The sequence below is a fragment of the Mchenga conophoros genome, linkage group LG3 (assembly GCF_057382185.1).
Source record: "Mchenga conophoros isolate Kocher_MC1m ecotype Shallow Benthic linkage group LG3, M_conophoros_male_GT1.1, whole genome shotgun sequence".
NCBI lineage: Eukaryota > Metazoa > Chordata > Actinopteri > Cichliformes > Cichlidae > Mchenga > Mchenga conophoros.
Genome location: NC_140528.1, coordinates 5,651,369 through 5,663,856, shown reverse-complemented (window position 1 = coordinate 5,663,856; position 12,488 = coordinate 5,651,369). Strand labels below are relative to the sequence as shown.

The 12,488-nt window shown below is 43.2% G+C and overlaps 1 protein-coding gene across 1 annotated transcript in view; it reads left to right on the top strand.

Moving 5' to 3' along the window:
• The window catches only part of LOC146577080 (NACHT, LRR and PYD domains-containing protein 3-like), a 35,807-nt gene extending 25,572 nt beyond the window's left edge, over positions 1-10,235 (top strand). Inside the window, exons 11-13 of the mRNA XM_085268111.1 lie at positions 2,095-2,268; positions 8,930-8,976; positions 9,125-10,235. Coding sequence (XP_085124237.1) covers positions 2,095-2,268; positions 8,930-8,976; positions 9,125-9,678 — 775 coding nt within the window. The 3' untranslated portion in view covers positions 9,679-10,235. The remainder of the gene's footprint in view (positions 1-2,094; positions 2,269-8,929; positions 8,977-9,124) is intronic.
• Positions 10,236-12,488: the final 2,253 nt, after the last annotated feature.

Sequence of the window (12,488 nt, the reverse complement as noted above, 5' to 3'; positions counted from 1 at the left end):
TTTATTTATTGTCATTGTCAAGAACAATGAAATTGCGTTTGGGGCTTCCATACAACCCAAAAAAAAAAGAAGAAAATAATAAATACCCCTTAAAACCCAAGTGTACATATTTAACCCAGTGTGACTCCAATGCAATAAGACAATCCTTAGCAACAACATGAGAACATGACAAGTAATGTTCGTAGAAAATCAGACAAAGACCTGAGAAACATGACAAAGTACAACAATGCAACCCATTCAATATTATTGTACTGTGAGATATGATATCAGATATGATAGTTATCTATTTAAGAAGGAGGGGGGGGGGGGCAGGAGGGGGAAGAGAATAAAGATATGATGCACCAATGCAGACCAGTTCATTGCTATTAAGAAGTTGGATATGGTTATTGTCCGTGAGAGGGGGGCAGAGAGTTCAGGAGCCTCACAGCCTGTTAGATATCTTTTTGTGCGCAATGCAGATACTCTGTGTGCAGAGAGCGTGTCAGCGGATTGCACCCGTGCGCAGCTTAGAGGGAACATTGATTATGTCCACTTGAATGAAATCTGCCCGGCTGGCTGCTCCGTCATCTGAACTCCGCGTCTTTTAGGACGTGGTGGAGGACTCGCTGTTGTTTACCAGGACAGATTCACATGCAGTCTGATGACCTCGGACTCCTTTTCTGCATTTGAGTCACAGATGATGGTCAGTTCTCTAAAAACCAGTTATTGTATTTTATTCTACCTGATGGGGTCTTTCTAACTGAATTTAACGACCTTCTGACATCCATCATTTCATTGGAGAAGGTTGGGAGATTTGAGCCGTCATATTGATGAAGCATCCTGTAACACTGCTGCTGAGCTCATCACTGTCACTGAGTCTTTTAACTTTAGGCAGCATGTTTCTGGCCCCACACATACAAAAGGTCACACACTGGATCTTGTTTTCTCCCTGGGTTTAAATATACATGATGTATGTGTGGAGGATGTCCATGTGAGTGACCATAGCTGCATATTTTTTAACTTGTTATTTTACTTGGATCCTTCATCTCCTAAACTGATGATCCAAAGGCGGATTATAAACCAAGATGCTGCTGGAAGGTTCTCTGCCATGTTTGACCCTCGCATGGCTCGTAGTGACCTCGACTCACGTATTTTATCCTTTAATGATCAATGCAAGTTGTTGGAAAGCCCACTGATAACATGTTTACATGGCTAAAATGTTATGGCTCATTCATTGATAGTATTTTCGCCATAGAAATTGTTATGTCCTATATTGTTGAACCCACCATGTCTATGCTGATGCTCTTTGAACGCACCACATACGTACTCGAGGCCATGCAGTGGCTGCTAGTCTGTGTTCTCAGTATTTTTATGTGTCAGTTCCAGTTTTAGAGCTCTAAAGTGCAGCTATCGTGTTAGGAATATGTTAGGAATAGACAGGAACACTGAGCACACTGAGGTCAAATCTTTATTTAGGGCGACCGTGGCTCAGGGGGTTGGGAATCGCATCTGTAACCGGAAGGTCACCGGTTCGATCCCTGGGCTCTCTGTCCTGGTCGTTGTGTCCTTGGGCTTTACCCTACTTGCCTACTGGTGTTGGCCAGAGGGGCCGATGGCGCGATATGGCAGCCTCGCTTCTGTCAGTCTGCCCCAGGGCAGCTGTGGCTACAACCGTAGCTGCCTCCACCAGTGTATGAATGTGAGAGTGACTGAATAGTGGCATTGTAAAGCGCTTTGGGTGCCTTGAAAAGCGCTATATAAATCCAATCCATTATTATTATTATTATTTTACCACTCGCTGCATTCTTGATGTTCATGTTCTTCTCTTTCCCCTCACCCTGCAACCAGTCATGGTAGATGCTCCTCCTGGAGCCTGTTTTCACTGGGAGGATCTTTGTGTCAAAGGGAGTTCTTCTTCCCACCATCACCAAGTGCTGCTCACAGTGGAGGCGGTTACCTTACACTGTTAAACAGCTTCAGATGACTGTTGTTGTCTGTTGGGTATTGTCACTTGTAAATAAAGTTACATTGAATGGATGTATGGATGGATAGATGTTATTGTGACAAAGAGAAAACGATTGTTGACAGATTGATTGTTGTTTTGTGTGTCTGCAGTCTGTCAGGCTGTCTGATCACAGAGGAAGGCTGTACTTCTCTGGCCTCAGCTCTGAGCTCCAACCCCTCCCATCTGAGACAGCTGGACCTGAGCTACAATCATCCAGGTCCCTCAGGAATGAAGCTGCTGTCGGCTGGACTGAAGGATCCAGGCTGGAGACTGGACACTCTCAGGTATGGAGAGAATGTCTGATAGAGGAGGAAGAGCTGGAAACATTTCCTGTGTCCTTCACTCACTTCCTGTTTGTTTCCTGCAGATGAGACATGAACAATCACACATGCAGGAATATTTTCAGGGACAGACACACTAGTCTAGCTGGATAGTTCATGGATATTTATGTAGGGGTCTCCAAGGAGTCTGGTTGCAGGAACATTTAGGTCACAGGTGTACCTGAGATAGATACCAGTGTACCTAATAAAGTGTCAGCCATGTGTATGTTTCCCATGCTGTATGTCCACAGTGACAGAAGGATGAAACAAGGCTGTGAATCATTTCAGTCTGTGTTTGTGACAAAGAGGCAGACAGGAGCAGCTAACATTTGGAAATGGAAGCTTAAATAATGACAAACTCTACATTCACAGCTGAATTAACAATAAATTTGTTCTCAAGTGCACATTTAGCAGCTAATGCTATTACTGTTTTCCCTTGCTTTCTACAACTTGAGCAGCTATTGCTAAGTAGGCCACTTTGCTCTGCTAAGGATTTATGTGACCATGATGGAAACTCTGATAAGCTAATGCTGCTAAGCTAATACTGTTTATGGGCCCTGTTAGAATCAATATTTCATTCTCATTCTGTTGTTTGAGAACAATATTAACATTTCACATCATTATAACACAAGAGAAAAGGGTATTAGCGTTAGCTACTAATGCTTATTCACCTCAAATTAGCTTTAGCTGCTAATGGTAGCCTACTTAGCAATAACTGCTCACTAATATAATGCTAATTCACATCAAATTAGCATTAGCTGCTCAAGTTGTTATAAGGAAAGAGAAAACGGTATTAGCATTAGCTGCTAATAATTGTTCACCCCTAATTAGAGTTAGCCCCTAATGGCAGCCTACTTAGCATTAACTCCTGACGTCGTTGTAATGCAGGGGAAAAGAGTTACCATTATCGGATAATGCTAATTCACATCAAATTAACATTAGTTAACAACGGTAGACTTCGTATCATTAGCTGCTGTCATTCTTACAAAGCAAACAGTATGAGCATTAGCTGTTAATGCTTTCTCATCTAACATTAGAATTGGCCACTAATGGCGTATTGTTAAAAAGTAAAAAAACACATTGTTAGCATAAGCGGATGATGCTAATTCACCTAAATTAGCATTAGCTAATGATGGCTACATACCTAGCATTAGCTACTGATATTGATATAAATCAAGAAAATATGGTATTAGCATTAGCTTTTAATGCTTTTTCATCTAAAATTAGAATTAGCCACTAATGGCGTGCTATTTAGCATTACCTCTTCACATCGCAGGGGAAAAGTTAAAATTAAATAAAAAAAAATGTTCAGATTAGCTACTCATATTGTTAAAAAGTAAGAAAAAACATTGTTAGCATAAGCGGATAATGCTAATTCACCTCAAATTAGTATTAGCTAATAACGGCAACCTACTTAGCATTAGCTGGTCACATTGTTATAATGCAAGAAAATATGGTATTAGCATTAGCTGCCAATTCCTAAATACCTAAAATTAGCATTACCTGTAATGGAAGTCTACTTAGCATTAACTCCTCACTAATGTAATGCTAATTCACATCAAATTAGCTTTAGCTTTAGTATTAGCTGCTAACACCAGCCTACCCAGCACTAGCTGCTCACATTGTTAAAAGGGAAGAGAAAACGATATTAGCATTAGCTGGTAATAATTATTCACCCCTAATTAGAATTAGCTGCTAATGGCAGCATACTTAGCATTAACTCCTCACATCGTTATAATGCAAATGAGGCTAACTTACATTAAATTAGACTGCTGTTATTAGCTAATGCTATTTAGCAGTAGCTGCTCACATTGTTATAAAGCAAAGGAAAACGATATGAGCATTAGGTTCTAATGCGTATTTGCCTTTAATTAGACGTAGGTGCTAATGGCGACCTACTCAGCATTAGCAGCTCAGATGTTGTATTGCTAGGGAAAAGAGTGTTAGCATTAGCCGTTCACATTGTTATAAAGTTAAGGGAAATAGTGTTAGCATTAGCTACTCACATTGTTAAAAAGTAAGTGTTAGCATTAGTGCATAATGCTAATTCACATCCAATTAGCATTAGTTAATAACGGCAGCCTATTTAGCATTAGCAGATAATGTTGAATTTGGCCCACTGGAAAAGTTAAGAACTCAAGATTTAGGAGTGTTTCTCGATAGCTCTTTCTCATTTGAGAAACAAATAAATGTTGTTATTAAAACCAGCTGTAAGCTTTATATTGTTGATTGTCATTTCCCATATGGAAAAGATATATAAATCTTATAAAGTTTGTATCTGTCTTGTGTGAAACTTGTATGAAAAGCATACAAGAGTGAAAACAGATATAAGATCCCTTGAAAAATTATATAATGAAACTTGTATGTTTTCGATACTTACTAAAACAATATATGAAAGTAATGAGAAAGTGGCCACTTTCGTGAGTATGACTTTCATCATATAAGTTTTTAGTCTTTTCCATATGGGATATGCTTAAAAATATTTACTCATACATGCTTAGTTTTATAATCGATTGGATGATGATAGAGGTTCGATCCTTAGTAGTGTGTAAAGACTCTGTGTGCCTTCCAGAGTGCTCTGGCATGCACACACCACTTGGGGCCATGAGAGAGGTCGTACCCTCTCTTACTGATTTATGGTGTAGGACAGGGGTCTCAAACTCAATTTAGCTGGGGGCCGCTGCAGGCAGAGTCTGGGTGAGGCTGGGCCGCATTAGGTTTTCCACAAGAAAGGCAGTGAACTTGTGGTTTTTTCAGTCTTCTATATCTGCTGTATTTAGATTGAAATGTCTGTATTAACAGTTCTATAACCTTCTTCTGAACATGAATGGAACACTGTAGAAAATGAACTGTTCTTCTGAACATGGCTTCTCTTGCCTACTCCTTGCTGCTAGAGACCTGGCAGCGTTTCCTCTCGCATAGCCGAGCCAGATTTGGCCTGAGGGAGGAAGCAGTTGCGACCCTCAGTATGTCTTGAAGATGATCATCCGTAAGTCTGGACCTGTACTTGGACTTATTGAAGTTCAAAGTGGAGAAGAGCTTTTGGCACAAGTATGTGCTACCAAAAAGGCACATGGTCCGCTTGAACATTCGGGAAAGCCGAGGGAAACTAGGGCTCAAGTCTCTCAAAAATTGTCCAAGCTTGTCTGCTTTTCCACTCACCTCCCTGAACTTTGCTTTGAGTTCAGAGTTGCACTGCAGCTCAATGAGCTCCATTTGAAGCACAGAAGGGGCATCTTGCACATCAAAGGAGAAGGGGTCCGCAAAAATGTGAAAGGTGGCTCTGTGTGTCTTGAAGTCGGCAAATCTGTGATCAAATTCCTCCTGTAGCATCAAAATGACATCAACATACTCGTCAGCACTGAATGGTGTGCCTGCATCCACGAGAGCCTTGCATGCTGGGAAATGGCAAAGGTTTGTCTGAGAGAGCTGAGCTTTCCAGAGCGCCAGTTTTGTGGAGAATGCTCTCACGTTGTCATAGGCAGCACTGACAAGTTGCCCCTGGCCTTGTAACGTCTTGTTCAGTACATTAAGCTCATGTGTCATATCAACAAGAAAAGCTGAGTCCATGAGCCATTTGGGATCAGTTAGCACAGGAACACTAACTCCATCCTTCTCCATGAAGGCTTCACTTCTGCTCTCAACTCAAAAAGTCTCTTTAATACATTTCCCCTGCTGAGCCAACGTACCTCAGTGAAGTCGAGCACATCCCCATATTCTGACTCCATTTCCTCTAAAAAAGCTCAGAACCTTCGGTGCTTTAAGCCCCTGGATCTGATTTGGTTGATGCATTTCACAACAATAGACATCACATTGTCAAACTTCAGGCATTTGCTGCAAAGGACCTGCTGATGGATGATGCAGTGCAGAGCAATGGCCTCCTCCACGCCTTCCTCTTCCAGTTTGTTTTGTGCCACCAGTCCATGTTTCCTCCCTGTCATTGATGGCGCTCCATCTGTTGTTATTCCAACAAACCTCTTCCATGGCAAACCAACATTCTCAATGGCATCACACAGCTTGTAAATATCTGCTGAGCGGTGGTCTGGCCATGCATTGGAATTACTGTGAGCAGCTCCTCCATCACTTCAAAACTGTCATCAACACCACGGACATACATTGGGAGCTGGGCAGTGTCGGTGATGTCTGTGGTCTCATCAAGAGCGACTGAGTATACACTGAAACATTTGGCTTTCTCACACAGTTGGTCATAAATGTCACTTGACAGGTCAGAAATGCGATCTGCTGCGGTGTTGGCAGAAAGGCTGATGTTGCTAAACTGACCTTTCTTTCCCGGACAGACTATATTTGCAGCCTGCAATATGCACTTTTAGACAAATGCACCTTCTGTGAATGGCTTCCCTGCTTTAGCAATCATCTCACTAACCACGTGGCTCCGACTGCTGCATTATTCTCTTTGGTTGCTTTCTTGGAGAAATCTTGCTGCCTCAGTAGATCTGTTTTAAGACTGGCAACCCGGTTCGCTCTCTCGTCTCCCTGGTATTTTGCATCCAGCTCAGCATGTCTAGTTGTGTAATGACGTTTCAAATTGTATTCCTTGTGCAGCGCAACTTTCTCTGTGCAAATAAGACAGGTCGGGGTGCCCCTGTGCTCAACAAAGAAATATTGCATTTCCCACTTTTCCTGAAATTGTCGGTGCTCATCACCAACCTTTCTCTTCACCGCAGGCTTTGAAAAAGACATGTTTGGGGCTATGTGACATTTATAATTCTACTTGGTGTCACTGTCGCATTGAAGTTTCAATCAAGCGTTTAGCCGACGGACGGGGAACGTCTCAACGCGTAGAGAACGTCATTTCTGCTTCTTTTTCTTGCAACCGTAGCACGGCGATCGGCAGATAAAAAGCCGGTAGCAGTCTCCTTTGTTTTTACGCTCGATGTTCATGTCTTTCATGACGACACGAACACCGTGGCGTTTGCAGATGGTAGAAAGTGCAGGGATAGCGAGCGCAAAAAAGGCGACTGCTCACGGCGCCGGGCTGTTGTTACAGGAGAAAGAAGCGGAAATGACACCGTGACATATAACAAATAACATCAGCTGTTTCTGATGTTAGTTGTTTTGACTGCTTTTACATTATATTGAAATATATGTAATGTTCATGTTTGCTGCAATGCAAACGCAGTGATGCAAATAAAAACATGGAGCCACAAATTACGGTGCGACCCTATAATTAGTCCGGGTTACCGGGGACTGTTGTTGCCGATGAACAGGTGTCACTATGTGACTGCAGACTAAATTGGGCTGCATTGAGTTCATGACTTTTCTTTTATCCCGCCGCCTACGCATCACTGTGAGAGTTAATATGAGATCTCTCTCTGTGGAAAAATAACTTTAAATCCCACTGACGTGTGTATAAATCTATATACGTATAATGTCCCGCTGGGCAGCAACTTAAAAAAACAACTTTTTTTGAAGTGTTGTGAACGCAGCGCGCTGGGGCGAATGTCGGCGTTTGCCCAATAGAAAGGAGGAAGCCAGCCAGGCACAGGAAAGAAAGAAACACTCCAGGGCAACGCTGCTGGAACTTTGACTCATTGAGAAATGTTTCCCTGCTTGCATCAAGCCCGGCTGGTGTCCCCTGAGATCCATATCCCACCCTGATTGGTGGGTTAATTCAGCTCCGCCCACAACACTGTAAAGTGTCATACATTATCAAACTAACATTACATTTTCATATTAAGGTGGGGCCAAAAACTATCGTCCTGCGGGCCGCAATTGGCCCACCGGCCGCGAGTTTGAGACCCCTGGTGTAGGAGGACACCTACTCTGTGTCTGGTTAAGTATAAGAGCCCTTTGTTAGGGGGACCGCTGGATTCTTAGCACCAGCTTTGGGGTCACAGGGTCACATCTTGAACACACACACACATACCTACACTATGCACAGACTGGTACTCTTTGTTCATACCTGTGTAAGACGTCATAATGAACTTGTGCATATTCATGTAAGCTCAATAAAGAGCAGTGTTACGAGGGAGCAGACGAGAGCGACTGAGGTCAAGTGAAGGAACGGCGCTGTCACAGTTCTCTCCCTCATCAATTGTCTGGTTCCAGCGGTGGGTCTGTGCTAGACGACCCATCACCAGCTTTTTCCACTGGTTACCAGTACGTGGTAGAATCCACTTCCAGATCTGGTTGTCTTTAAATCTGTGAATGGATTGGCTCCATCTTATCTCTCTTTAACAAAAGAATCCAAGTGGAGCCCTCAGGTCTGCAGATAAGCAGCTTCTGACCAGAACTAGACGTAAAAACAGAGGTGAGCTTTATCGATGGCTGCAGCCAAACTCTGGAACAGTCGCCCTTCACATCAGGTCGTCACCAACACTGGACATTTTTAAAAGCCGGTTGGAAACACATTTGTACTCTGTAGCTTTCAATCCTGACCAGTCTTTATAGTCATTACTGTGTATGTTTCCTATTTTCTCTCTACTCTGTGCAGCACTTTGGCTCAAGCTGTTTTTAAATGTGCTGATAAATAAATGTAGATTTCTTTGAATAAAACAGTGGAGCCGAGCTTTGAGCTCAGTGTGTAACAGTGTGTGTGTGAGAGCCATGTAATGTCCATGTGTGCATGCTGACTGTGCTGCTCTGACCCCCCTCCTCCTTTCAGGGTGGAGCCTGCTGGAGTCCGATGGTTGAGACCAGGTCTGAGGAAGTGTAAGTGTGTTTTTAATGGGATTCATGAAAACAAAGCAGCACACATTCAACCATCTTCATCATGTCAGGAGTCATCATCAAAGTGTCAATCAATGAACAGATGATGGATCAATAACTGCAGCTGGATTGTGTTTGTTCTCTCCATCAGATTCCTGTCAACTCACAATCGACACAAACACAGTGAACAAATGGCTCCAACTGTCTGACAACAACAGGAAGGTGACACGTGTGGAGGAGGTTCAGTCATATCCTGATCATCCAGACAGATTTGATTACTGGCCTCAGCTGCTGTGTAGAAATGGTCTGACTGGTCGCTGTTACTGGGAGGTCGAGTGGAGAGGAAGCGTTTATATATCAGTGAGTTACAGAAGCATCAGAAGGAAAGGAGACAGTGCTGACTGTGTGTTTGGATACAATGATCAGTCCTGGAGTCTGTGCTGCTCTGATGATGGTCCTCAGTCTGTCAGGCACAATAAGAGACAAACATCCATCTCCTCCTCCTCCTCCTCCTCCTCCTCCTCCTCTGTCTCTAACAGAGCAGCAGTGTATGTGGACTGTCCTGCTGGCACTCTGTCCTTCTACAGAGTCTCCTCTGACACTCTGATCCACCTCCACACCTTCAACACCACATTCACTCAAACTCTTTATCCTGGGTTTATGGTCTCCTGGTTCCTCAGTGTCCCTGTGCTGAGTGGAGTGTAAAGAGTGTCTCCTGTTACAGAAACACTCTGACTGTTGAACAGATAGTTCAGTCTGTACATGTCTGTCTCTTTCACTCACAAACACGTTTTCAGATTCATGGATTCAATCAGTTGATGTTTGAAACTCTTCTAAATGATTCCTTGTAAACTTCTTCAGTCACAAACAAACAGGAAGTGATGTCACATGTGTTCCTGTCCACACAGCAGAATGAGTCTATTGCTGACAGTGATGTACAAACAGAGTGAGCATTTCTGAGGCCCAAAATAAACTGAGTAGTTCACTGAATGAACAATGGACTGTGAGCTCAGTTCCTTCATCATTAGTATGGATTATATATGTATATGTATTATATTAGTATCATATATATCAGGTGCTGCTGCTTTCAGTCATTGTGCAAATGTGCTGTTTGTAAGCTTGTAAAGCTGCAGTCAGCTGAGACTGAAGAAGTCACCTGATCAGTGAGCAAACGTTTCTGAAAACGTCCAGATGAACAGAATCAACCTTTTGGGATCAGCCAGCAATGCAGCATCATTGTTGTTCAGCTTCAGAGGTTTGCAGGAATGAACTGATGACCAGAAACAGCTGCAAAGTCCAAGAAAATACCAGCTGGAGTTCAGCTGCATTTGAAGAAGTCAAAGAAAAGTAAGGATGGCAAAGGGCGACGTTTTCTTCCAAAGAGCTGCAAACATGGTCGACGCCTCATTAGAAGAATCATCTGGACATTTGTGAGGAACTCTAACCAAGAAAGCAACGTCACACAGATCCAACAGACAGTTTCCATGACTGCAAGTGTTGAGTGGAAAAATGCTACATTGCATTATTGCATCCTCTCACCACAGGAGGCGCTGTTGGCACCACTGATTGCTGATCAGCTGTTCTCTGATGATCTGATTGATACTGTGAATAACGGGACTCACTGAACTCTGTGACACAGTGAAGATTACAGAGTTTAACTTCACCCTTTAAGACTGACCACAGAACCAAGTCCGCCAGAGCTTTTGTTATATTTTTACATGCTGTGGAGCCATTTGTGGGAGCATTTCAAGTTGCTATACATCAATACAACTGTTATAGCCCTAATTTTAATAATATGTCTGCATTAAGTCCATAGTAACTACATAAACTGCAAAAAAAAAACCTCTGCTCATCCATCTCTGTGTGTATCAGGATACATTTGGTTCATAATACACAGAAAAATCAGAGTTATTACCTGTAATAAATGTGAAAGATTCCTGCAGTGATAACCAGGCAGGACTGAAACACATCCAAGCTGTCACCACGGTAACAGCACCGTCCATCCACAGGTGAGGGGAGGAGCAAAAAGAGGGACTTTGACCATTTTATACTAAAAACACTCAACTAATGTTTCTAATATGAAACAAATAAGCCCACATTAATGTGAGCGTTTATTAAATAATAATAATGATGATTTCCTCCTGATCTCATTTCCACAGCAGAGAAAACTGTGGTGTATATTGAGGTGGAGGGTGTGGTCTGTGGCTCAGGTGTAGAGTGAGGGTGGGGTGCACCACAGCAGCATGCTGGGACTGCTGAGGGTGGAGGAGGGAGTGATGATGACATCAGAGCTGCAGCACAGAGACCAGTGAACACACAGTCTGTTCATCTTTGCATAGATACAATATACAGCACAATATTGAATGACAGACACGCTGTGGGAGCTTCCACAGATACACTGACGTCAGCATCCAGAGTCCTCCTGCTGCTCCCCCCTCAGAGCCCCGTGATCAGCACCAACACATTCAGTTAGATGACAGAGTCCAGCTGCAGCTAGAATCAGCTCCCCTCTGTGAACAACAGCACAGCGTCAGTGTTTCACACTCAGTGAAAGGAGGAAACAGCAGAAGAACACCATGTGTGCTACGTTTCCCAGGACACACTACAAACTGCACAAATACAGAGCAGCACGTGGAAGGACCTGGAGCTGCATTTACAGAGCTGCAGACAGCGTGATGTCCTGTATGGACAGGTGGAAGGAACCAAGTCCTCAGCTGGAACACTCGTGTTTGTCCACAGACAGGAAACACAGCAGGAAACTTCCTCACAGAAGTGCAGCTCATGGATAACACACTTCCTGTCAGTCAGAATGAGGCTGCAGCCAAACACAGAAAGGTGTTTTTGTCCAGATGAGCCCAGAGAAGAAACACGAGTGTTCACAGACATCAGAAGCTCAGAGAGGTGAAACATGAGGTTGGAGTCCTCGTCAGCATCCAGAAGAGCTGCTGTGAAACCCTGAGTACTCATGACAGACTCTGATGGCACAAACACATCATGATTCAAACAGAAAGACAAACATGGAGCTCCTGATCCTCCTGCATGAGAACAAGCTGACATGAGCGCTGTGTCTGAGAGTGTCTCCCTGTCACAGTGACAATAACACAGCTGCTGCTCACAGTCATTAAACTGACCTGAGGTCAGCTGTGCTCCTTACATATGAACCATGTGACCTCACATCAGTGCTGTGGATGACTGTAGTCATAGAAGAGTAGAGCTGTAGCAGGTGGTGTGAGGAGGAGGTGGTGTATTCTAGTTAACGCAGTACTGAAACACTCCAGCAGAGGGCGCTGTTAAGTCCTTATTGTAACACAGTTACTGTGTGCAGTTAGACTTCATACATAATCTGCACTTATTTCCATCAGACATGCTGTCAGTAAATGATTGGTTTCTATTGATTCTACTTCCTGTTGACTCGTTTGATGACAGTGAAACAATCACAGCTGATTGTGTGATGATGTAAACTGTCACTGTTACATTCAGTGTGTGTGACATAATGTTAGTGCAGGCTGATAACA